Source organism: Sprattus sprattus, assembly GCF_963457725.1.
Source record: "Sprattus sprattus genome assembly, chromosome: 2".
In the NCBI taxonomy this organism is placed as follows: Eukaryota; Metazoa; Chordata; class Actinopteri; order Clupeiformes; family Clupeidae; genus Sprattus; species Sprattus sprattus.
In genome coordinates, this window is record NC_137921.1 from 27,580,473 (window position 1) to 27,608,017 (window position 27,545).

The following is a 27,545-nucleotide window of genomic DNA, read 5'->3' on the forward strand; positions in this document are numbered from 1 at the left end:
CTGCCCCCCACCCACACACACACACACACACCCCTTCCTTCCCTCCAGTTCTCCCGCTCCGGCCCTTCTTAAACGTCTCCTTCCAGGGGGTGGGCTATTCAGGTGTAGCCTAGTGGAAGAGGGGGAAAAGCTGTGTCCTGCCCCCAGAACAAGGCCTGCTGCTGGGCCCAAATCAGGCCCCTGCCTGACCCCTGGACCCCGGCTCTAACACCCGCTCACACACACACACACCCTCTCACACACACACCCGCTCACACACACACCCGCTCACACACACACACTCACACACACACACACCCGAGGTTCCCGACCAGAGGAGGGATTGCTGAACCAAGGCCTGCACAAACAAGATCAAGCCCAGGTCATGGGACCTGGAGGTCGATGGCTCCCAACCTGTTAGCAGCTACCCAGCGAGAGCAATTAGAGGGCAGAGCTGGAGGAGTCTCACCCAAGACTGAAGAGAGAGAGATATATAACGAGAGAGAGAGAGAGAGAGAGGGAAAGAAGAGAGAGATAGAGAAGAGGGGGAAGAAGGGAGACAGAATGAGAGAAAAGAATGAAAGAGAGGGGAGGGAGAAAGTGTGAAGGGGAGAAAGAGAGAGAGATAGAAAAGAATGAAAGAGGGGGGGAAGGAGAAAGAGAGAGAGAGAGAGAGAGAGAAAAGCCTGTCCCACTATGCTGAAATGAAGAGATTCTGGCGGGCGGGCAGCCCCTTGGTGTAAACTGGAGGCATTATTTACACACACACACACACACACACACACACACACACACACACCCCCCCCCCCCCCCCCCCACTCTCCTTGGTGTAAAATAGAGGCTCTCACAGAGGCATTATTGGGGCAGATTAGAGCAGATTGTGCAGTCAGGGCCTCACAGAGCAAACACAACTACTTTTGTTAGTTTGGGGGACAGGCAGAACAGAATGAAATGCACCCTATTAAGATATTATGCATTTCAAGAGCGAGGGGGGTGTGTGTGTGTGTGTGTGTGTGTGTGTGTGTGTGTGGGGGGGGGAGCTTTCTCAGTTACTAGAGAGAGGTGTGGGCATAGTTACTAGAGAGAGGTGTGGGCATAGTTACTAGAGAGAGGTGTGGGCATAGTTATTAGAGAGAGGTGTGGGCATAGTTATTAGAGAGAAGTGGGCATAGTTACTAAAGAGAGGTGTGGGCATAGTTACTAGAGAGAGGTGTGGGCATAGCTACTAGAGAGAGGTGTGGGCATAGTTACTAGAGAGAGGTGGGCATAGCTACTAGAGAGAGGTGTGGGCATAGTTACTAGAGAGAGGTGTGGGCATAGTTACTAGAGAGAGGTGTGGGAATAGTTACTAGAGAGGTGGGCATAGTTACTAGAGAGAGGTTGGTATAGCTACTAGAGAGAGGTGGGCATAGTTATTGAGAGGTAAAGCGGAGAGGGGCTTACCTGGCTTTGTTGGCCTCTTTAGTGACATCCCAGGCCCACGTGATGAAGTTCTGACTCAGATACGAGACTATGGACTCTGCGCACATCATCTGGGAGCAGAAGACATTACTGAGGACACTCTCGTCATGGTGGAGATAGATGGCCAGCAGTTTCCTCTGTAAGGAGAGATGGACCCGTACATTAAACTCTTTATTCCTGTGCTTTATTATTTGTGTGTCGCACCAGAAAACAACTTGATTGGGAACACATTGAGAAATGAGAAATGGGGCCTTTATCAACAGCTGGCCAGTGTGCTGTGTGGGACGTCTGTCAGATTTCAGTCCAGACAGGGAATTATGATGATCAGACCACAGACACATGTGGAAGATGGAGAGAGAGAGAGAGGGGGGGGGGGGAGCATGAGGGAGAAAGACAGATTGAAAGAGGAAACAGACTGAGAGTTGAACAGAGCGATAGAGAGATAAACAGAAAGAGTTAGAGAGATGAACAGCGAGAGTGACAGATGAAAGGAGAGAGTAAGAGAGTAAAAGCGAAGGCCAGGGAGAGGAGTGAGAGAGATAAACAGAGAGTGAGAGAGATGAACAGAGAGTGAGAGAGATGAACAGAGAGTGAGAGAGATGAACAGAGAGAGTAAGAGAGGAAAAGAGAGAGTAAGAGAGATGAACAGCGAGAGTGAGAGAGATGAACAGAGAGAGTAAGAGAGGAGAAGCAAGGTCAGGGAGAGGAGTGAGTGAGCGAGAGAGAGAGAGAGATGAACAGAGAGAGTAAGAGAGGAAAAGCAAGGCCAGGGAGAGGAGTGAGTGAGAGAGAGACCCCCTGCAGGGGCAGAGTGGAGGGCCGGCATCAGAGCAAATAACCCCACCAAATCAAGAGAACAGGGGAGGCAAACAAAACTTTCTCGGCCACAGCCAACGGCACAACAAAACCCAACAAATCACTCTATTTATTCTGCATCAAATGCCAGCGGCCTGCCTACCCTCCTCAGGTTGGCGGCATGGGGGCGGACAATATTGACGCAGCTCTAAATCCACACTTATCTGCGGCTGGCGTATGAAGGCGGCGCCTCACAGCGAAACTGACAAACTAATTAAAAAACAAACACAACCCCAGGTTTGTTGGAGGAAATAAAGCTTGTTAAATTGCACGATGTGCTCACTGAAATTTCGCCTTTTTTCGCTCGCTTGCTCACTCTCTCTCTCTCTCTCTCTCTCTCTTTCTTTATGTCTCGCTCCCCTCAGCCAACCCTTCCTCCCCGTCCCTTCATTCCTCAACCGCGTGCCGCAGCGAATTCTCAGGATTTCTGAAAAGGAGTACAAAAAAAAAAAGCAAAAGCGAGTGCCCAAACATAAAGAAAACAAGGGAAAGTGAGGAGAAAGTTTAAAAAGAAAGTACCACAGAAAGAAAAACAGAGGTTTGCACTGCTATATTGTGGTGTGTGTAAGAGGCGCTGGGGGGGAGAAAGAGAGAGAGAACACTGCTGTGTTTGCTCAGCGATTAGTGCTTTAGAATAAGCCCGGTGGTTCCTAGTGAGCCTCGGCCTGGCCCTCATTCACAGAACCGACTCGCCATCCTGAAAAGATTAAACACTCACGCTGTGAAGACAAGCACATGCAGCCTAGAGAGGAGAGAGGATTTTAAAGAGGAGAGAAAGACCTACAACACACACACACACACACACACACACACACACACACACACAGTCGCCTTGTTTACAGCCAACTAAAACACATCCATTCTTCATATGGAAAGTGTGTGCCGAGTGAACATTACGACTTTCAGCAAAGCAGCGAGCCTCCTGTGATCACGTGACAATGGATGGGAGAAGAAGATAAAGAAAGAAAGAAAGAAAGAAAGGGAGACTGAAAGGAAGAAAGAAAGACAGAAAGAAAGAAAGAAAGAAAGAAAGAAAGGAAGGAAGATGGCCAAAGCTAACTCTCTCTAATATCATCTCAGCAACACGTCCCTCTTGTGTCCCTGAGCCCTTTCTCTCTCTGCCCATCCCTCCCCCCGTCATCCCCCCATCATCCCCCTGCCCTTCCCCTGCTCTCAGCACTCCTCATGGCTCTCCCTGGACAGGGACAGAGAGTGAGTCGTCACTCCAGGCCAAATTAGCAGTTTGCTTTGAGGGGGCAGAAACTGACCCAAAAGGCCCCGTCTCGTAGTGGAGAGGACAGGACGGAGGAGGCTGTCACCGCTGTCCGCCCAGAGAAGGAGGGAGAGGGGGAGGAAGAGGGAGGAGATGGGAACTGGGAAGACGGAGGAAAGCCGATCCGGTCTGTGAGCTACAAACTGCAGCCTTTCACACAGTGCCCAGGAAAGTGCTCACTTCTCAGGCGGACTCTGTCACTCCGTGGACAGGCCTGTGAATGAGGCTCCCACCCTCAGTGTGTTCTTATCCCAAGCATCCACTTGCTTTTCTTCTTCTTCATTTCTTTGTGCTTTGGGCCGCAACTTATGATTAGGTGAAATGTGAGTGGCGATTCTCACGTACAGGTGGCTGAGCTAAATGGCAGCACAGTAAAAAAAGAGGGAGGGAACAGAAAGAGAGAGAGAGAGAGAGGGAAAGGAAAGAGAGAGCAGAGCCCTGTGGAAAAGCGCCTCGAGGCCCAATCCCAGTGAGCGCTCAAATTACACCCATCCCCAACTCCCAAATACTGAGAAATAAACACCCACAATACACATTTATTTTTTTTTCGCTGTCATGTTTTCATAGGTAATAGAAAAACGACCGGACCTGTAGACACACACCTGTCATACCAGTCTATTAGCCCATGTGTCGTTTATGTTTGACAAGCGTCTGTTTAATTGCAAAAACGAGCGCAAGTCTGCAGAGAGGACATTTTTAATTACAGTGACTGTAGTGGAGAGAAAGAGAGAGGCACGGTGAAAGTGATCTCCCCATTGCAGTCCTGTAGAAAAGCAAACACGTGGAAATTAAGTCTTCATATTACTCCCTTGCCTGACCCCCCCCCCCGCGCCCGCACTCACCCCCATCCACCCCCCCCAAATCAGTGCAGGGAATACACACACGTATCAACACTTTAACAGATGGCACTTCACTAAGTAAAATAAATCCTCCTCAATAGATTGTTGTGAAGGAGAAATGAGAGTAGAAGGGGAAGCTTGCTTGGAGGCGTTAAATAAAGTTTGTTAGATTAGGTGGGTGAATGACATGATGAAAGTGAACCATGTTCTGTGGAAATAATAAATAAAATGAAAAACATATATATACACACAACATAATAATGTGCACTTAAGTAACAGCAAAAAAAAAGATGTAAGGCTACAAAAATCAAATTGAATGCCGTGATTAATTGATCAATCTTCTTTTAAATTCAATTGAACGTCCAAAATGGTCATCAGAAATAACTTAGCTAACATATAAATATAAAAACAGTGTAAAAAAACATGGTTGCAATGGGGTGTGCTTGTGCATATTATCAATGCTTCATGCATTCATGTCACTGTCATTAAAAGTCTTCCCCTTCCAGTACAGAGGCAAATGACCAGTATCGATCAGTATTGATCAGTATTGATCAGTATTAGCGCAGCCAGAGCGTGGCCTGTGCTCTGGGTGTGAGGGATCTCTCGCTCTGCCCTGCGTTATCTCTGCGGGAACTTAGCCTGAGCACAACCCATCCAACACGAAAAGGCCATCGGCTGCCACGGCTATGAATTTTGATGGGAGTCAGGACTGAATCCTAACATGGGGTTATTGCGATTAACCGCACATTAAGGGGCTTTGGAGGGACGTGGACGGGGACGGGGGGGGGGTCCTGGCAGCCGCTGGGTGGCCTGTCTGCGAGGCCTTTAGCTGATCCCCCTGGATGAGCTCAGGGGCCCGGAGAGTTTTCATTAAGGAAGGATTCAGCCCCATCTCCACCCTCCACAGCACAGCCCCACTCCAGAAACACTTCATCAAATGTAGTGTTTTACTTAGTGATTAGCCCCTGCTGGCCTTTGAGTGGGAGACACAGTCCTCCCTTAAACCCACTACACACACACACACACACACACACACACACACACACACACACACACACACACACACACACACACACTCCAACACACACACACTCCAACCCACCCACGCACTCAGCACATAAATCGGCACTGGTGCAATATCCACTTAATGAGTAGGCAGTTGAGAGGACAACAGCCTGAGATTTATGGCACTTTCTCCAGGCAGGGAGGGGTAGCATGGGCCAGGGGTTTGAGTGCCTCTTCAACATCTGAGGGGTTAACCCCGAATCACCCACCAGCTCAGTTCTGAAGGTGGGGGTATGGAAGAAAGAGTGAGTAACGGACACAGTGGAGGGGAGAGAGACACGAAGACGGTATAAAAATTAAAATAGAGATGGGACAAGAAAGACACAGGTACTGAAAGAGAAAGAAAGGACAACTGAAGAGAAAGAGAGAGAGAGAGACAAAGGTAGAGAAAGAGAGTTTTATAGGTCTCCTCTCCCGTCCTCCCCTCATCCTGCTGTGTTCCCCTCTCCTCTCTGTGGATGCGGTCTCTGTGGCGACCCAAAGGACAGAAGAAGAAGAGAGGCCATATTGCGCCGGCTTAGAGGGGGAGAGGAGAGATGAGCTGGGAGCCAGGCAAGGGGCCAGCCCCTGCAGCGCCTCATGGTCCGAAACCCCCCAAACATCTTGCCTGCATCTTCCCATTCTAATAAGACACTAATCCCCACAAGCTGTCAGTTGATACAAGGCTCCGGAGCGAGGGACGCCGCACACAGAGAGGGAAAATCACCAGAAAAGACGCTAAAAATAAAGCTTCAGCTGTCTGAGCACGGGGACTGGAAATCTGACAAGGTTTAAGGTTTAGTGGCGCAGGCTTTCATGCGGAATTGGAAGAAATCTGAGGGCGTGTACACATTTCTAAACTTTTAAGACATTCGCAAAGAAACTGAAGTGGAAAGAGTAATACTATGGCTCAACAGTGCTTCAGAAACATTGTTCTGTCGGACACTTTTGAGTTTGTGTGCGGAAACTGTTACGTACGTCTCTGGCTTTGCCGTAGAAGGCCTCTTGAGAAGCTGCTTCCAAAGAGCCAATGAAGAAGACTGGATGGCATTCTCCATATCTGTGACGGAGAGAGAGAGGGAGAGGGAGAGAGAGAAAGACAGAGTGCACAGGAGTCCATATGTGTGTTCTGAAAAACATTCTAGATTTGACTCTAAACCCAGCCCACACACACACACGCCCACACACACACACACACACACACACACACACTTCTGGGGCCTTGCGAGAAAACCTCACCTTGTGGAAAACTCGGCAGTAAAGTGCAGTAAGGCGTCCCCCTCATTCTCACTGTTGTCTGGCACTGAAAGCAGGAAAGACGAAACACTCAGATCAGACACTCTTCTTCGTCTCATCGAGCCCAGGTATACTACCACGCGGAGGCACACATGCACCTTTGTGCAACCAAATTCTACTAGTTTTGTTATTGCGAACACAACTCTCTGCGCACAAGCTCAATCCCATGTCATGTGAATCTACAGCAAAGACTGTTTTGTAGGTTTCCTTGGTACTGTGTGCTACTGTGTGTTTTGGTGCTGTGCAGACCATGCTGGTCACCTAATTTGCGTTGTGTGCACACCTAAAGGTCACCCATCCGTGGAAGTATACTTTCAAATTCTCTGGGCTCTGTAAAGCTCCTTCAGACAATTCTGCTGTCTGTGTCTGTGTCTGTGTCTGTGTCTGTGTCTGTGTCTGTGTCTGTGTCTGTGTCTGTGTCTGTGTCTGTGTCTGTGTCTGTGTCTGTGTCTGTGTCTGTGTCTGTGTCTGTGTCTGTGTCTGTGTCTGTGTCTGTGTCTGTGTCTGTGTCTGTGTCTGTGTCTGTGTCTGCTAAAGCAGTGGTTCTCAACCCAGAGTTCCTGAAAAGGTCGCGAGACGAATTCTAAATGTAAAACCTTTTTTTTTAACGTGCCATCACTGTTTAGGTCTCCTACCGGCTAGCTCAGAGCAAAACGTCCCATACGGTTACAGAAGTTGCCATCGTTTTGTGCACTGCACTCATAGGTGAAAAAGAAGCAGCGAACTTAAAGACAATTCCCGTGACAAACGACACTGTTCATGTGAGGATATGTGACATGTCAAATGATGTTGAGCAATAGCTCACTGAACGTCTCTGCACTTTTGACTATATCGCCTTACAACTCGATGAATCCACAGACGTGGCTAGCCATGCCATTCTCTTGGTTTACGTGCAGTATGTTCGGAATGATGACTTTGAAGAGCAGTTCTTATTTAATTCAGATTTGCCAACATTTACCACTGCAGGCAGCAGAGATTGTTTTTCTGCAATGGACACATACTTTATCTCAATCAGCTCTCCTGGTCAAAGTGTGTTGGTGTGACAACGGATGGGGCAGCCTCGATGACAGGAAAACATTCAGGGATCTCATTTACTATTTGAACATGTCCATTTCTCATTAAGTAGTTGAGCATGTAAGTAAGGATTTCTCATTTAAAAAATCAACATAAGTCCTGTGATAAGTGGAACATGTTAGTCCATCTCTGACTAAAAAGGTGAACATGTAAGTCCATGGATTCTTCTTAAGAAGTTGAACATGTAAGTTCATAATTTCCTATTAAAAAGTTGAAAATGTATGGCTAAAGTCCATTTTTGTTCAAAGAAGTTCAGAAGTCCATGATTGCATAACTGATCCTGACTTTAAACAGTTGCATGTGTTTCCAATGGTTAAACAGTGGTAGAGTATTAGTAGTGGTAGTAATCATAATAATAAAATAATAATACAATTGTTAAATTATTGGCCTGATGATTCATGCTGATTATTAATTGTTGGGTCGCAACTGCACTGTTATCTAAAAATGTGGGTCATGGAGCAAAAAAGGTTGAGAACCACTGTGCTAAAGCACTCACTCATAGGCGACTTCCGACTTGACGCTGAGCTTCCCAGTCCAAATATCTCAGTCTCGTCCACACCAAACTCTGGAGCGTCCTCAAAGTCGTCGCCCTCGCTGTCGCTCACCATGTGGATATCTGTGCACTGGGACACACACGGACATGACGGCAGACATTTAATGACACGTAATTCACTCAGATCAAACAGGTGGACGCATGACAGCATGCCAGTGTGTTCCATAATAAATAATAAACAATGCACTTGTTATCTTTAGCAAACTGTGTGAGGGAAGCTGGCAGATAGCGTAGTGGTGGGCGAGAGAGAGACAGAAAGAGAGAGTGTGTTACCGGGGCTTGGGCGGGGCTCGGGCCAGGCAATTCTTCTGCCTGCTCGGTGGGGGCGGCGGTGGAGGGGGCGGGGGACGACCGGCGGCACACAGTCAGGTGGTGGCAGGGGTAGCTGATCCCCGAGCTGGCGAGAGTCATCTGGGGGAATGACACAGAAGGAACAAACACACACATAGAGAAACACTTTAGACACAGAGGTGTTCACACAGACACACTTCGAAACATATTCAATAACTGTACGGTACATACTTCTCTGCACCATAAGAGAGTCTGAAGTCTCTTGTGTTAAAAAAAAACAACAGGAAGCACATGCTTGTGTTCAGTTAGGCGACACATATAAACCCATCAGCACCTTTAATAAATAAATTAAAAAAATTAATAAATAAATACATAAATACATAAATAAATAAATGTGCTGTGTAGACCGAGGGGAGCTCCGGGCGCTCGCGCTTCCACTCCGCAGAAAGGAAGGGGAGGAAGGCCAGCGTTCTCATTAACTCACACCGAGCACGGAATTGTCAGAGCGTATGAGTACAGGAGGGACTCATTAGAGACTGGCTGGCCCGCACGGCCTCCCTTGGGCCAGGGCAGACCAGGGCAGACCAGGGGAGACCAGGGCAGACCAGGGGAGATCTGGGGAGACCTGGGGAGACCAGGGGAGGGTAGACCAGGGGAGATGTGTTTGTTTGTTTCTGGAGAAATGTCGGGTCGTATAAGAAAGGTGGCACTACTGCAGGTTACATAACCACACTTTGTGCAGGTTATTCCAGCCCGGTACACAGAACTAGATAGGGCATATCCTGGATGGCTAGTGGGAAAGACATAGGTGTTTATCTGTCCTTCACACCTATGCCATCAAAATTAATTTAAGGATGGTACCAAAACTAGTTGACTATAAAACCATACCTGTGTCAAATTGTTGCATAAAGTTACTTTAAATTACCCCACTACCTTCTGTGCCCTGTACCTAAGCACTGATTGGCTGGAACTGTGTACGTCTCGGTTAGCATCCCATTTATAGAGCCAAGACTGTAAACGAGCTGCCTACACTGGATGGACAGCTAGAGGAATGTGAGGAGAATTCATTGAATTTGACAAAAAAGTAGAGTGGCTTAGAATCAAGGACTGCACCTTTAAACTGTTAATGAATCGCAAACCAATCCTGACTGGAGAGGGAAGCGCTGAGGACACTGAAGACACTGAAGACGACGCTAAGGGCATGACTGACACCTGTGTGAATGAGAGGATAAGGCTCTGACATCCAGTGGTCACGGGGGCAACAATGCAGGCCAAACAAAGGGCAGCTGGTAATTGTTGACTGCGGAGCCGATTACAGGGCACGGTGACTGGGCTTCAAAAGCAGATTGACCACAGCAGGTTTTCCCACATCTCCTTAAGTGGCGCTTCACACACTTTAGGTGCAGCAGAGATCAGCTGACCGTGAAGAGTTCCGTCAGTGCCAGGGGCACCTTCAGCTCTTCAAATACTGCTACTGCTAAGTGACCCTTCTGAATGACAACTAGACCATCAAAGTCCAACAGGCACACTATCAAACCGGCTGAAAGGGGGACAACTCGAGGGTCTGTAGCCACATCTGAGAGTGATGGATTGATGGAAACGCGGGCCGAAAGCAGTGAGGTTACACTGCTATCTCTCTATTGACTACAACAGACGTCCCTTACTGACTCTGCTGTATCAAGGCCCACACATATGAGAGATGACAGATTGAGAGATGACAGATTGTTTTTCTTCAGACTTTCAGTGAGAGAGAGAGAGAGAGAGAGAGAGAGAGAGAGAGAGAGAGAGAGAGAGAGAGAGAGAGAGAGAGAGATTGGGGTGGATTTCTCAAGTGCATTGGAACACCAAGGGAGAACACTTTGCAGAATTGCCTTCCATTGTTCCTTGCTGCTAAAATCTGCTAAGGCAATTGACTGGAGACAAAGCTGAAGTATCCCTGCATGTTTGACAGGGAAGGGGAAAGGACCTTTCGTCCGACGGAGAAAGGCTTTTTCATCGAATACATTTCCCTAATTAACAACCCCATATATCCACAGGCAACTCAGAAACAGTGATCTAATCATATACATCACTAAGACTAAGAAAACAGACACCAAAGAACTCAATTTATTCTGTACACAAAAAACTAACTACACAATTTCAGCACAATTTGCCTGAGGTGACAAGAACACTGCGCTGCACACGGTACCGCACTCTGGGTAACAATGGCAGCTTCCAGGGAGAAGCAGTTCAATGCGGGCCTAATTGCCACTCATGGAGCACTTCTCATCAGTCTAGTGGCTGCTGGAGTTTACTTAGCCGGAGGCGAGAGCTGAGCTTGCCGCGATGTGAGGGAATTCAGCGGTGCTTTGCTCCTCGCCCCCTTTGCAATCAAACGTGAGAATTTTCACAACACCCCGACACCCCCCCAACCACCTCTCACAATATGGGGCTTTTCCTTGAGCACTCCAATAAGTGTGAAAATAAAAGTTCATCACATTCAGTCTCAAAGGGAATAGGGGGGGGGGGGGGGGGGGGGTTGCAGGGCAGGGATTAGAACGGACAAGGAGCTGAAGAAATTGAAAGTTCAGCGACTCAGTTGTGCTTTGACCTTCTCCCTCTTCTTCTACTTGTTCAGCATCTTCTCGTCCTCCTCCTCCACCCTGGCAGACGTCAGAAAGGGGAACAGCTTCCCTCGACCAAGCCACTGAGTGCCTCGGGGTGTCAACCCCCCCCAAACATCTCACAAACAAGTAGATCCTCTCTCCTTTGGATTGGTTTAATTAACACTTGCATTGAAGAGCGGCTGTTGAATGCTTTGGTAGGAGAGAAAAAATATTCTATCTCTTTCTGTTTTTCTCTCTGACTCTCCATCTCCCCCAGCCTTTCTCTTTCCTTCTTTCTCTCTCTCTGCCTCTCATTCTCTCTTTCGTTTACTTCTCTCTCTCTTTTTTGTGTTGCTGGCTGTGTTTGGATTAGGTCTCTGGCTGGGCGTGGGTGAGATAATTACCGCTGACAGCTGCACGGATGGCAGCCACTGCAGCACCTTGTCCCTCCTCTTTGATGCACACACAGAGAGAGAGAGAGGAGGGGGGGGGGCAACAGAGACTGAGAAACAAGGGGAAAACATAAAGAGACAGGAGGGAAAAGAAGAAAGAAAGAAAGAAAGAAAGGCAGAAAGGAAGAAACAAGCTCCACCCTAAACACCTGTTGGCCCTTATTTCATTTGTGTCTATTCTTTCTCTGCAGATATGTCGCTCTTGATCAGCATCACAGATCCCTGCAAACGCATAGAAGCTCAAGCAAGCAAACACGTAGATTGAAGAGATCAGATTCCAGGGCAGGAAAAGTCAATCTCAATGATAGGAATGAGAAAATACAATTCAGCTGAAATAACAGAAGAACTGGCACAAACTAATAAATAACCAAAATTACAATCCATCCATTCCATGACCTTGGCTGAAGTGAACCTGAGACTTTACTCATCACCGTCACCCTCCACACACACACACACACACACACACACACACACACACACAAACACACCCTCCACACAGGGCTCATCTGACAACGGGACATGATCACACAGAAAGGCAAAACCTGACCACAACACTCACTCTGCAGGACGCTGCTCTTTTCAAATCCTCTACTCATATCTAATAACTAAAACACAATACTAATTCCACACAACAAGACCATTCTGTTCCTATTAAATGCCTGCTTGGTCTTGCTACATGGAACAGCATTCCTTTCAAAATATGTTTGTGGAACGTAGCAGTTCAAAAATCATCATGACACTTTGATCACAATGATCTAGCTCTGTAGAAGATTTCTTAGTAAATATTTTATTCACTTAAAAATGTAAGACATTATGACGAACAAACAGGCAACGGCCATCCCAGGAAAAAACCTGGAGAGCAGGAGCAGGAGCAGGAGCAGGAGCAGGAGCAGGAGCAGGAGCAGGAGCAGGAGCAGGAGCAGGAGCAGGAGCAGGAGCAGTGGAAAGCCGGGCCCTGCTCCGCTGTGTCTCCTGACTGAATGTCACCTGACGACTGCAATCACTCAGGGGGCTCTGTCGGGGCTTAGTGCTGAGCCTGGTCGCCACGGCAACTGGCAGGCCCCAATAAGCCGGCACGGGTCCGCCGGCAGCGCGGATCCATAAGAGGCGAGGAGGCGCACAGGCCCCGCCTCCGGGCCCAGAGCGGAGCATCTTTAATACATTAGCAAACACCATGAAACACTGAATAAATGTCAGCAATTACGCCGCAAAAAAGGAGAGTTTAATAAGGATGTTCTAGGGTCTGTCAATCACTCCCACAGGTACTTCCACAGCTGTCAGTCAAACAGCCATTGAGCCAGCCAGGTGCATGAGTATGTGTGTGTGTGTGTGTGTGTGTGTGTGTGTATGTGTGTGTGTATGTGTGTGTGTATGTGTGTGTGTATGTGTGAGTGTATGTGTGAGTGTGTGAGTGTGTGAGTGTGTGAGTGTGTGAGTGTGTGAGTGTGTGAGTGTGTGAGTGTGTGAGTGTGTGAGTGTGTGAGTGTGTGTGTGTCTAGTAGTGGGGGGCTGGGAGGCAGTCAGCCCAGCAGCTGAAGCCTTTGAAATGAAGACTTTAAAGCCCCCTTCACACGGAGTCTAGATTCACTGAATCGGGTTCATTTTTCACACAAATCGAATCTCTTGATTTCGTAAGGATGGAGCCTGGTAACGAGATATTTGGGTAAAGACGTACGCAGCCGATTGGGATGTAGTACATCCCCCTGCCTGTTGGTGGCGCTTTAGCGCTGCTACAGACAACTGAAAAAACTGAAAAAATGTAGAGGAAAAGACAGGCGCACATGGATAAACAAGGACATTAGTCAAGCTCCAATTAGCAACGTTTAGCCTAGCCGCATAGCCTACATTTAATCTGCACAGTAATACCTTATGGTGGTTAATAAAATCAGTGGTCAAAGCAGACTGTAGGTTATGCGAAAATGATTTCTATTTTGTATTGTTAATAAATAGTTTGACACAATGCAACAAAGCAATGTGCAACATGAAATGTCTGTGAGTTGTCTTGGAGAGTCTGCTGGACACAATGCAAGTGGTGTGGATCCTTGATGGTTTGATGGAAATACTATTTCATGGTTTTATAACAACAAATGTGTGCTATTGTTGAGGGTCAGTCCTTCACGTAATGTAACTCTGAAGTGACGTTAATGCTAGCTATCATTGTCTGAAAGGACAAGAGCTAACTTAGCATTCTTCTTTATTAACATTTTGAAACCTTCGGTCTATAATACAAATACCTCAGATTTGCTCATATAGGCTATTGCTGACACTTTCAAAAAGCGGTTTTGTACAATGGTCTAATGCAAATAGATTAAACAGATATATTAGTGTGGATTGTCAATGTTATTTTTCTAACCACAACGATTTAGGTAGATGGGAGATACACTTGTATAAATGCCGTTAGGAAAATTCACGTGTAATAGCAGCAAGATAGAGGGGTGCTGCACTCACTGCCTCACTCGCTGCGCCATTGCAACCCATTCAGTTATTAAATAATGCCGGTTGTGTCAGGTGTTCTGGCTGGTCTCAAAAATGACGTGGCTAAGTAAGACCACGAAAAACTATGTAGGTAGAGCAGCACACTATCCCAATAGAAACAACTAAGCACAGTAGAAAAAGGTAAGTGACGAAAAAGGAGCCACGTCATACATTTAAATTGTTGTTGCTGTTATAGGGGTTCAGCTGATGTTGCGAGGTGATCACGTGGGACAATGACATCATCAGGTTGCGTGAATCTGTACCGATTCAAATCTACTCGCTTTTTACCCCCGATTCGAATCGTTGCAGATACTGTGTGCGGATAGAGAGTGTTCGTCTAAATGATAGGGCTATCTGTATTAGTTTCAGCTCAGACGCAGACAAACTTGACTCCGTATTAACAGCACTAAAGGTGGTTGCAACTCATGCAGCTCAAAGCCTCAGCCAGCCTTTCCACCTGTTTCACCGCTCCTCTGACTGATAAAAGGGAAAGGTTTAACATTAACACTGAGCTCCTGTAGCCTACCTGTCTACAATAATCAACACAAACTTACATTTAGGCACTCATATTTATAATAAACTTATAAAAACTTACAATAACTTAGCTTTCAAGTAGCAAAAAAAAAAAACACATGCCCTTCAAAATGATGTTATATGTCTTCAACAGCATGCTCACTTCTTCTTTTAGGCATGCACTCTTACATCACTCATCTCCACAGAATAACTTACATCACTGAGACTTGTGCCCATGTGTGTGCAACTGTAGTCGCCACGCTGCATTAGCAGTTGCCCTGTTGGAATAAGTCAATGGCAGTGTTTCTAAACACGCTGGGAGATGAAATACAGACCTGTGAAAAATAAGCTGCCACAAGCCAGAGCCTCTGAGCGCCTCCACACACACACACACGCACGCACGCACGCACTCCAAAGGCAGGGAGATGAGTGTGCTTATGTGATCAATAAAAACTATTTCCAGAGTAATAGAGGATTTCACCTAAACAAATCTGACATCTCCCTCAAGCGACCACACTTTAAAAATTGCTTTAGCCTTTGCTGGTGACCCTAGCTTGTTGTTGTGCTGCATAAAATCTGCCGGCTAAATCGCACCGTTGAACCTCCAATATCCAGACATACGATAGAAGAATTTTAATGCGGCATAGCCTAGCTCCAACATCAGGATGCAGCCAAAGCGCTCTAGGCTTTATTATTCAACATTCACCTTACTCTGGTGCTCTTGGTAGCAATACATAAACCTGTTTGCTTTAAATAAAATGACTACCCATATTGACTAAGTGTTCAAGCATTAGAATGTAAAATGAGACGGCAAAGCGGCTCTTTTTTCGTTGGCCCGTTCATCACGTTTTAAGAAGATGTGAGGGTGCACAGGATTAGGGGAGGCAGGCTAATGACTGAGGAGAGAGGGGAAGGCGCTGATTCTGACTCCTAGAATATGTAATTCTAAGCCCTGCCTGTCATGTTTATTGGTACAAATCCCCGGGGACGAGGCAAGGTTAATGAGATATGCACTTCAACTGTTTAGCTGGTGTGCAAAAGGGGCTTCTATCTAAAGCTAGGGGGAGATATTTCATTATAAAAAAAATGGCAGTGCCAAAGCCAGGGCATTATTGAAGCCAATGTTTTTAATATCTCTTCCTTGGGTAGGAGGAAGCAGAGACTTAAGAAAGCCAGCCTGTGGCCCAGATCGTGCCACGCGACTAGGAGACTACAGGTGTGGACCACCCGGCCAGCTTTCAAATGCACTCATGAACATCACCCCACGGTTATGGGCTGGGCTCGGGAGTGTGGTATTGTGGACACTGCGGAGGGCAGTTTGTGGGTAGGAAAGGTGGAACAATTGATGCTCGGTCTGATGTGGTTTTTAGCAACAAGTGAACAAAGCAACCTGGAGCCTGAAGTGCACTTAGATCTGTATCAAAAACAAAAACAGACCAAGACCAGTTCGGGATTGAAGTACATTTGGCCACAAAGAAGGCAATTATTGATTCAATAGAAGTATATTGTACAAAGGTTTGCCAAACAGTTGAAAAAGCAGGTTAATGTGGTTCATTCAGTGACGTGTAGTACACAGATATCCCTCTTAGAAATTAGCCTACACAGTACAGGAAGCTGCCAACATTTGAATACTTCAAAACACAAAACCTGGTTTTGTGTAGAAGAGTTTAGAAGCTCTTTTGGATATAGGACTTGGATATAAAAAATATCAGAAATGATCGTACAAACCCACATTACATTTTCTTAAATAATACAAACACAGAAGTGGCCAGATGAAAAGGAAAGCGCTGGCTCCGCTTCCGGGGACGTGTGTGACAAGGAGCCATGCAATCGGCATGGGAACATCTTCGGGTGTCATGATTGGAAATGGGGGTATATGGGGGGAGGTCGGGGTTGGGGGAAGTTCCACAGGGATCAGTGCAAGGACCTCTTCTGATCACAGTCACTCTTGTTTCCCTGAAAGGCGGTGGACTGTGACCCGGGCGGGAGAGGTCAGAGACACAGCACTGGGTGATCTTTAGTGTCCACACACAGAGGACAAGGGGAGGGGACTTGCTCCAACATCTTAATTAGGTTTAACATCTTGCGTTTGACAGATGGTTTCAGTATTGGTGATATCTTAATAGTTTCTTTCCATATGGATACGTAGTGGTGGAGAGCAGGGTATTTTAGAGGTATTTGAATAATTCATTACTCACAGAAAAGGCATGTTGTCAACAATGACCTAAGAATCCCTTCAAGCTGATGAATACTCAAGCACATAATAAGAAGGTGGTGGTTATTCTCCAGAAACTTCTATAATAACCTCAGCACACTCATAAACAAAGAGAGGAAATAGATCTTTGTCAATCTCAACTTCTTTCCTACACTGAGCAGAAAATGTATTCCACAAAAAAAATAAACTGTCTTAAAGCTCCCGGGATGTCTTGTCTTCCACACCATATGTCTGAATTGACAGTTGATATACTGAAGGTTTCTGTTTATTCTAAAGGTTTCCATCAGAACAGCCCCTCCAACAATGACAAATAAAGGTTTGTTTTTACTGCCTCAATGTCCACTATGCCAAGAAATCCCTTAACCTTAAACTACCGCAGAGACTGCAAAATGGAGGGATTTTCCCTGACTTCCTGAGTAAAACAAACACGCGGTGCAGTCAGAATGAATCGCTCCTTACCGAGTCGTCGGAGGCAGAGGCAGGCCAGCCGTCCCATTGTTGGTGCCGCACAGGGATATTCGTCAGGTCTGAGATGTTTCTCTTCACCTGCGGGAGAGAATCATATCAGCCATATTAGCACAGGTAAACACAGCCATATAAGCACAGAGAATCACAGCCATATTAGCACAGAGAATCATATCAGCCATATTAGCGCAAAGAATCACAGCCAAATTAGCACAGAGAAACACAGCCGTATAAGCACAGAGAATCACAGCCCTTTTAGCACAGAGAATCACATCAGCACAGAGAATCATATTAGCCATATTAGCACAGAGAATTATATTAGCACAGAGAATCATATTAGCCATATTAGCACAGAGAAACACAGCCAAATTAGCACAGGGGCAAATAATACCTGATCACTGAAGCATGGTCTCTCAAAACATGTATATGTGTATTTTATTTTGCGAGTTTAATAGTTTGAAACATTCAAGAAACACTTGATTTGTATCAGATTCCCTCGTCAGTCCGTATCTTCAACCACCCTCTCTCTCTCCCCCCTGTATCAAAATCACCACCGTCGTCACATTGAATTGGACGTCAGGCCCAGCAGACAGAGCGCAATCCCCTAACACTGTTTGCATTCCGCAGATGCCACATCTAATGCCCCGGGACAACAACCCCACACTCTGAAATGAACAGTATTTCTCTTGGGCCTTTCAGGTGCCGTGTATCTGCACTTGACAACACTGTGGTGCTTTTAAACAGTTAGCGGCCTGAGCTTGGCCCGGCCTGCCCCCTGCCAGCGCCTGTTGGTTTAAAGCCCAACGCCAGGCTGATGTGTGCAGGACGGGGGTGATCAAAGCAGGGCGCGCAAGCGGCTGAGCCGGGGGCCGGGGGTCCGAGGGGCTTGAGCCGCATTACCCCCACAGAATGCTCTCCACCCCTGCGGGGGCAAGTTACAGAAGCAGAGCAAACGGCCTTCCATTGTTCTCCCCGAAAGCCCTCTCTCTCGCACACACAGCACCGTAATCCTCGCCTCGCTCTCCACCTTTGCACGGCCCAGGCAGGGCAGGGCCCGACACATCCTGGGCCAGACCGAGGGCTCGTGCCCACAGGGGCAGAAATGAGGGGCGGCAGGGAGCGACTGTAAAAACAGAAGAAGTGGAACACTGAGAAGGGGGCGGGCGACGGATGAGAGAGGACAGGGACGAGACAGGAGCCATTCAAGATTTGGAGATACCTCACCTGTTAATGGATCAGTAATACATGGAATATGAAAATGCCCTGCTCTGTGTCTTTTACTCATTATGCATTGCAAGTTGTGATGCATGGTTCTTTGGCATCAGCCTTATAAAGGGAAGCAGGAGGAGTTTCCTGAAACGGAGCCTAAGATTATCCGTCTTCCTTCTCTCTAGTCGGTTTGTGTGTGTGCATGTGTGTGTGCGCGCGTGTGTGCGTGTGTGTATATATATATCTCTCTCTCCCTCTCTCTCTCCATCTCTCTCTCTCTCCCTCCCTCTCTCTCCCTCCCTCTCTCTCTCTCCCATCTCTTCCTCTCTCATCTCTCTCTCTCTCTCTCTCTCTCTCTCTCTCTCTCTCTCTCTCTCTCTCTCTCTCTCTCTCTCTCTCTCTCTCTCTCTCTCTCTCTCTCTCTCTCTCTCTCTCTCTCTCTCTCTCTCTCTCTCTCTCTCTCTCTCTCTCTCTCTCTCTCTCTCTCTCTCTCTCTCTCTCTCTCTCTCTCTCTCTCTCTCTCTCTCTCTCTCTCTCTCTCTCTCTCTCTCTCTCTCTCTCTCTCTCTGCGGTAAAGGACACCGGCCCAACACACACATTGGCAGTGGCGTCCTTTATGAAGTGGGGTGAGGTCAGTTGGGGTGGCTGCTGTTATTACTGAGTGTAATATCTGTGTTTGACCAGAGGGCTACAGGGATTTGGGCACAGAGCCCTGACCGGCAGGCGGGCGTAAATACCGCCGTCCATCTGTAATGAAGCGCCAGGGGTCAAAGGTCGTAGCAGCCCTGGAGAAAGAAGAAACTAATGCCAATGTGGAGGTCCTGTCTGCAGCATATAGCTGCTTCCCTGCGGAGTGGCGCAGCCAGCCTCTCCTCTGGGACCCCCCACAGTTCATCCTCTCTCCTAAACGCCTGCGGTTATGACACCCACTTAATGACGTTCTTCCGTCAGTCCAGCACAGAGCCTTTTCATTCACAAGCACAGATACACCTCACTTTTCACAGCACTAAACCTGTACGTCACATTTTCTCTATGCTTGTAGATACCAACAAAACAGCAACATTTGACACAACACATTACTAAATGTATTGTGAATTCAGCGCTGACTTCAACAGCAGCTTAAAAACGGTCACTAGAGTTTAGTCTATGCTCGTGGTTGCAGTCCTTATACACGGCGTTGCGCCAAAAGGATGTCAGTTCGGCTGGCGTTTTGGTGTGCTTTGGTGTCGTTTCGGCTGGTTGCTCGACTCCGAATTTTAGTAACCTGAAACATGGATGGCTACTTCAGATGAACGTATGCTAGCTTTGCTCACTTATGTGATCACTAACGGGTGTTTGATTCCCTGCTCTCTGGTAGCGTATGAACTTGTTCTTTTGCTTCATGTATTGATGTATTGTTGAACGATGCTGGCAAGGTAGTTTGTGTGTAATGTGAAACCTTCTCTTCCTTAATCATCTCTGTATGGGCTCCCAAAAGTTAAGTTTCCAATCTGAAAACATATCCCGACGTGACATGGAGGCGTATTCTTATCTGTTATGTCACCATTAAATAAATTCTATGAGTATCCCCTTGGAAAACCTCAGAATGACATCATCATTTCTTTGGCATCATCATTTCTTTGGCCTAAATAAATAAAAACATGTGCCATCATGGAGTAGCTCTCAACCAATCAAATTACTCAGTCAGAAAAAGGATGTGCAAATGAGCCTCAAATGTCTGCCACTGAGACAGACCACACTGAGACAGACCACACTGAGACAGACCACACTAAGACACACGGAAGACACTGAGACAGACGACACTGAGACAGACCACACTGAGACAGACCACACTGAGACAGACCACACTGAGACAGACGCGCAAAGACAGACAGGACTGAGACAGACCACACTGAGACACACAGAGGACACTGAGACACACAGAGGACACTGAGACAGAGGACACTTAGACAGACGACACTACGACAGACCACACTACGACAGACCACACTGAGACAGACGTCACTGAGACAGACGTCACTGAGACAGACGTCACTGAGACAGAGGACACTGAGACAGAGGACACTGAGACAGAGGACACTGAGACAGACCACACTGAGACAGACCACACTGAGACAGACGACACAGTGAGCCATTTCCCCAAAAGCACAGAGATGTTGACCTCTTCATGAGGATTTACTCTCCCTTCTGCCAACACTCACTACTCAAGGGGCCTCCACAGAAGGGTCACATTTACTAGGTGACAACGATCACTTCACTGGACTCTTCAGCTCAAACTCAACTATTGTAGCATCTAAGAACGAGAGATTCTCAACGATACGGACGGCAGGGCCTTGCATTTGTTACATGTCCTGGAAGATTACTTGGAGCATGTGATGCAATATGACTTTGCTCTGCCATCCAAAAAAAATTCTATTCTATTAAATTCTGCTTCTGCTGGCATTTGATTTTAAATGTCACAATGGAGACAAGCTCTGGCGGATGAACAACCCTCAGTTGTGGAAATGTAATACTTGATAGACATTATTTATTATACTATGCCGCAATCTATGAGATAATGACATCTTCTAAGCCAGCGCTTCTCCGGGGACTCTGTTTATTTGGCCTCTTTGGACATGTTTACATTCACGTTTGCATTTCCAGTCATAGCACAAACGGTGTGTTGGAGCTGGGTGGAGAATGACACAGTGTGCCATACAAGAACTCAATCCTTTGCCCAAACCTTCACTGTATTTCACAAATACATCAAAAGAACTCAATACTTTGCCCAAATCCTTCACTGTATTTCACAAATACGTCAAAAAAGGTGTTTAACAAACATGGTGATGAAACCACTTGAAAATAAACCTATTGATTGTATTGGTGTCAGTCAGGAAGAAATAAACCTATTGATGATATTGGTGTCAGTCAGGAAGAAATAAACCTATTGATGATATTGGCGTCATTAAGGAATAAAATAAACCTATTGATGATATTGGCGTCAGTCAGGAAGAAATAAACCTATTGATGATATTGGTGTCAGTCAGGAAGCCGCAGCCTAGTACTCATGCCCAGAGACATTGGGAAAGGAGTTTCATGCTGCCACCTAACTGCTGATCACGAAATTACACCGTTTAGAAAAACCAAGTCTCTCACACAAGGCTGATGACTAAACTGCATCCCGACCCACTATCTGATCCTGACTACATGTGGTCCACAACAGACAAGGAGGAAGTGTAAATATATATATAGAATAATAAATATATATATAAAAATATATGTATAAAATAAATAATATAAACAGGTCATGCCACAGAGGTGTATCTGAGGTCATGCGCTGGTCTTCCTCGGACATGAATTAAAACGCTACGTGACATTTGGCCCACTGCATCACGAGCGCCGAGCCCGGCAAGGACCACGTAATGACCATGAGTCATAAAATGAAGCATTTTAAAATTTGTATGTTTAACAAACACGGCAAAGTTTACATGTTTGACACTGGCGAGGATATTCTATTACACTGACGTCAACGAGAGAGACACGCACACACACACACACACACACACACACACACACACACACACAGTAATGATCCAATCTTTCTAAATGCCAAGTACTGGTAATCCCTGGCTGGAGAAGAATCAAAGAGTAGAGAGAAAAAAACGTTGCTGTTAAACAGTCTCAAGCGCTCCAGCACCAGATGCCTTTTATTCACACTCTTTCTACCGCTTCTATCATTCTTTCTTTCCCTCTCTCTCTCTCTCTCTCTCTCCCCCACCACCCACCCTTCTCCTGTAGGCGTCCATCTCTCCAGCTGCAGAGTTTAAAGAGTGGAGGGGCCCAGCGCAGAAATCCCCAGGACGGCTCGTCTGGTCACGGACGCCCCCGGCCCTGTCGGCCAGCCCCTATTCTACCCGCCACTTTCCTGGCAAACATTTACTCTGCAGCTTAACAGCCCTGCATTCGGAGCGAGGAATGCCAATCAGATGGAGACCAAATGATGGCAGAGAGAGAGAGAGAGAGAGAGAGAGCTGGGTAGAGTGAGTGCGGGAGACAGACAGATAGGATGGAGAGAGAAAAGGAGAGAGGGAGATGGGAGATGGAGGAAGAGTAGGATATACGTTCCCTGGGAGCCACAAGGCAAAGCCAGAGCCTTTGGCAAAAACAAACAAGGGGACAGGACTCTCTTTCCATTGATCTGCGCAAGCAGGGAGCAGGGGCTGAATTTCAGCTAAGACAAAAGACGACCCAAAGGGGAGAAAGATGGCCAGCAGAGGCGTGCATATGCAGCCCGAGGGTGACAATGAGAGAGGGAGAAGGAGGGAAAGAGAGAGAAGAAAGAGTAAGGGGGGTGGGAAGAGATGGCAACTTTAAGATGGTGTTGCTGTTTTTTTTTAATGTAAGCTTGCCATTTGCTTGTCAAGCACTGTGAAAAGCTTTTTGAAAAAGACACCAACATGTTTGATGCAAAAAAAACATCACACTCAAAAATGACTTAACACTGTGTTTGGATTTCTAGGCCCCAATGGCTCATATTTGAACAGATCATAGAGCTTCCCATTGTCTATAATGTGTAAATGCAATGCTCATCAAAGACCTCTGCTATTTAAAGGCATTACACCAGATTCACGGAGAAACTAAACCTAGCATCTGCCTATCTATCTATCTATCTATCTATCTCCGTGGACGCCCAGGAAACCCTTTAAGGACAACCACGTGTTAGAGGCAAGATTTCACCAGCGTTTAATCGGGCTTCTCCTGTCTGCTTCTACCCGGCCCGCTTCCCTCCTCTCAGCCAGCCTCCCCAGTCTCCACTGCCTCCCTGGCCTCCACCCTCTCCCTCCTCTCAGCCAGCCTCCCCAGTCTCCACTGCCTCCCTCCTCTCAGCCAGCCTCCCCAGTCTCCACTGCCTCCCTGGCCTCCACCCTCTCCCTCTTCTCAGCCAGCCTCCCCAGTCTCCACTGCCTCCCTCCTCTCAGCCAGCCTCCCCAGTCTCCACTGCCTCCCTGGCCTCCACCCTCTCCCTCCTCTCAGCCAGCCTCCCCAGTCTCCACTGCCTCCCTCCTCTCAGCCAGCCTCCCCAGTCTCCACTGCCTCCCTCCTCTCAGCCAGCCTCCACTGCCTCCCTCCTCTCAGCCAGCCTCCCCAGTCTCAGCCTGCCTCCCTCCTCTCAGCCAGCCTCCCCAGTCTCCACTGCCTCCCTCCTCTCAGCCAGCCTCCCCAGTCTCCACTGCCTCCCTCCTCTCAGCCAGCCTGCCCAGTCTCCACTGCCTCCCTCCTCTCAGCCAGCCTGCCCAGTCTCCACTGCCTCCCTCTCTCCACTGCCTCCCAGTCTCCAATGCCTCCCTAGTCTCCACGAGCTGCCCTTCCTGCTCAGCAGAAACACTTAGGGCTCACAGTGGGTGCTCATCAAGACCATCTGCTAGGGAGGGGAGGTGGGAGGGCTGTAGGGGAGCAGAAGCACCAGGCCCCGGCCCCATTAATCTTCTCAATTAGCACCATTACAGGCCCCAGAAGCAGGCGAGGCCGCAGCAAAGGTGGGAAATGGCTAACAGCACGGCGGCAAAGATGATGACATTGAGGGTAAGATCAGAGAATGGGGGGGTGGGGAGGGGAAAGGGAAAGGGAGAGAGGGGAGAGGGAAAGGGAAATGGAGAGAGAGAGAGAGCTCGAGAGAGAGAGAGAGGGAGGGAGAGAGAGATAGAGAGAGGGAGAGAGAGATGGAGAGAGAGGGAGAGATGAGAGAGGAAGAGATGGAGAGAGAGAGGGAGGGAGAGAGAGAGAGATGGAGAGAGAGATGGAGAGAGAGAGGGAGAGAGAGACAGAGAGAGAGAGAGAGAGAGAGAAAGAGGGAGAGAGACCAGTGCTGGTGATGTAAAGAAAATGGCTTCAGTGCAGAGGCAAGAGAAACGATGGCAAAATGCTGCAGACTAAAAGTGTGGGTGAACTCTGGTGCTGAGGCTGTGGAAGGGCTTGAAGTCCCTGGGGCTCAGAGGGGCACACACACACACACACAGACTCTCACCCAGTGAGGCAGGGAGAGATTCACAGGGGCACACAGACACTCTCACCCAGCGAAGCAGGCAGTGAGAGCTTCTCACAGCTGCATTTCAAACCATATCACTTAGGTCAGTCACACATAGACTCCATCTCCTCATCCACCCGTCCAATTAGGGCCCAGCCCTGTGGCTCATCACTGCGTCATTGTCTGGCAGCCGCGGCCTCGGCAGAGGGTTTTGTTTAATGTTCACAGGAGCAAACTTTTTTCACGCAGCAGACGCCTGGGTTTGACTTCAAAGGCTTCTGTTTTCTCCGTGAGGAGAGGGGCTGGCGGATGGGGGGGGGGGGGGTTGCTTTGCTGCCAATCCGTGGGGAGCTTGTTACATTTAACGCCACGCAGACTACCCACTGTGAATAATTAATGGGGCCATTTCGCATGGGTCCATACAGATTACTGAGGGCCTCGGAGAAGAGAGACGAGGGTGACGAGGGTGGGGTGGGTGTGTTTGGTGTACAGATTCACTTTTGGATCTGTTGTGTTCTTGAAAACGTCTTAATACAACATGGCTGGCCCACTCAATGGACTGTCTCCACAAACAGATATGATGGATCGAGGGGGGGGGGATGTGTTCAGACTACAAAGCTTCATGTTAGACTCAGCTCTGACTTTGTCTGTGCTGACTTTTACATTTTTTTTACACTTTACATTTGAGTTTAAAGTAACCTACACCTGTAATTATATAGAGAGAAGCCCTGTGCATTCACACAACAAAGGCACTCTCATAATACACGTATCCACAACAACAAAAACAACAATAAGAACAACAAATACAACAAATACTTTCTGCACTAGATGGTGCACAGTGCTGATGGACACATATGCCAATGAATTATAGTGTTAAATGACAAAAAAAAAAACAGGTTACATTTACACAGATTAAATTTCCCACATAAAATGAATGTAGCCAGAAAGACTTAGCGCCTTATTTATTCCATAGGGGGATCCACTATTACCCATAGATAAGATGGAAGTAGTGCATCTTTCCAACACTGTAAGTGCCAGGCCTACATCCTGCCCCCATCCCCCCCTCTCTGACACCCTCGCCCCCCGTCTCTGACCCCCTCCCTCCCCCCTGCACCAGCGTCAATGAATATTTCATGGCCTCTCAAATCCTGTGTTTAATTTGGGCTCCACGAATGAAGCAGGTCTGCCTCCTCGCTATCAGCATACATCCCCCCCATCCCCCCCGCCCACTACACAACCACAAACCCTCCTGCCCAAATGTTGCCCTGCACTTGCCAATTTGTCTTCAGATAAAACAGATTTGGGGCCGTTTAGACGGCGCGCGGGGTACGTGAAGAGGGAACTCTGCCTCTGCTGGCTAGGCTAATGCATAGCCTGATACCACCCAGCACAGCCATATGGGTGCTTCAGAATTACCCTGTGTTGATCGGCACTAATAACCTAAATATTGTCAGTATCATTCAATACAGCTGCTTACGCAATGTTGCTTACGTACAGTACCAGTCAAATGTTTGTTTTCTTTAATTTTATTATTTTCTACATTGTAGATTTATACCGAAGACAGAAAGAACAAATATAGCTGCAAGCAGCGATGGCGATTTCCTCCTCCAGACATTGCGAACCAGGGAAAAATGTATTTTTGTGACAATTTGTCACTGTAAAGAAAAATCCATGCTGCAGACTTGCCAATGGGATATTACATTTCAAATGCATTACTTTGAAGATCCTCAAGGGCCATGGCTTCAAGCTAAGAGTGAGAAGGGGTGTGGTCATCCCTAAATTTCCTTAAATGTTGTGTGTGTGTGCTTGCGCGTGTCAAAGGAGCCTGTCCCTGTCCCTGTGTGTGTGTGTGTGTGTGTGTGTGTGTGAGAGAGAATCTGGAGCGCACACGCGCGCAAGACCAGAGGGGCAGGGGCAGAGAGGCAGACTTGAGAAACACCCTAGCAATTAGCCAAGCATGCGTATTTCAAATATTCACCAAAAATCTACTTTTCATCTTACAGTCAATTTTTTTTCAGATTTGTGTTCTAAACATTCTCAAGTGTCTTCACATGAACTTGTGATTCAATCAGAGTATCACTTTTTGACCTGTTGATGTGTAAAGCATTGTTTTAGCGTTAACAATCTATCCAATTTGCTTTATATCAATCATTTTTCAAGATATGAAGTTGCCTTTGCACATGGCAACATGTTGTAGTGTCTTCCAGTGACATATCAAGTTTGGTGTTGATTTGTCAAAGATTTGCCAAGATATGACCTCACTTCCTGTTTGGCGACTTTTCTGCTGAATTTGAGTGGCTGTACCAGACAAACGGTTGTGAGGATCAAAATTCTAAAAATTAACTTTTGTGAGGCTAGGTCTGAAGATCATCTCTGGTGATTTTGAAGAAGATTTGCCAAAAATTGTAGGAGGAGTAGGCTTTCAAAGGTTTTTGATAAAACCGGAAATAGCAGAAAATCTGTATAACCGGAAATTGACGCCATGGGGTGGGTTTAATTCGTCTTGATCCAGGGAATCCAATGGTACCTTTTTGAAAATCGGTCATACGGTTCAAAAGTTGCGTGTGTTACAAAAGTCCAACTTTGACCTGTTGGTGGCGCTAGAGTGGTCTAATGAGAGCCATGAAACTTGGTGTGAATGAAGAACGGACTGTCCTTAATGAGTGTGCCAAATTTCACAAAAAGTTACCATATGGTTCTAGGGGCTGCCATTGACTCCCATTGCAGCAACATAATAATAATAGGAAAGCCTACAATAACAATAGGTTACCTCCTACCGGAGGAAACCTAAATATGGAATGATGTACCAAAACAAAAAATGTTTCATCTGGCACTGAAAAGCATGTCGATATACAATATTTTTTTGTTTTTTTTTGTTTGTCAGTTTTAGAATTTTCCAGTCTTCCAGTGATTGGGTTTGAGTGTTGTTGGGGTTAAGCGTCACCTAAAGGTCATGCTGTAG

General features: G+C 47.1%; 2 protein-coding genes across 2 annotated transcripts in view; both read right to left on the reverse strand.

Annotated features, from left to right (window-relative positions):
* Window positions 1-17,453, reverse strand: part of faf1 (Fas (TNFRSF6) associated factor 1) — a 52,250-nt gene extending 34,797 nt beyond the window's left edge. The window contains exons 1-6 of the mRNA XM_080833158.1: window positions 17,365-17,453; window positions 8,648-8,785; window positions 8,318-8,444; window positions 6,691-6,754; window positions 6,430-6,511; window positions 1,423-1,577 (exon numbers count right to left, since the gene is read on the reverse strand). Of these exons, the coding sequence (XP_080689284.1) occupies window positions 1,423-1,577; window positions 6,430-6,511; window positions 6,691-6,754; window positions 8,318-8,444; window positions 8,648-8,785 (566 nt within the window). The 5' untranslated portion in view covers window positions 17,365-17,453. The remainder of the gene's footprint in view (window positions 1-1,422; window positions 1,578-6,429; window positions 6,512-6,690; window positions 6,755-8,317; window positions 8,445-8,647; window positions 8,786-17,364) is intronic.
* Window positions 17,454-18,114: 661 nt separating this feature from the next.
* The window catches only part of LOC308381862 (FAS-associated factor 1-like), a gene marked incomplete at its 3' end in the record, with an annotated part of 56,370 nt that continues 46,939 nt past the window's right edge, over window positions 18,115-27,545 (reverse strand). The window contains exons 7-8 of the mRNA XM_080859491.1: window positions 18,398-18,493; window positions 18,115-18,292 (exon numbers count right to left, since the gene is read on the reverse strand). Of these exons, the coding sequence (XP_080715617.1) occupies window positions 18,115-18,292; window positions 18,398-18,493 (274 nt within the window). The remainder of the gene's footprint in view (window positions 18,293-18,397; window positions 18,494-27,545) is intronic.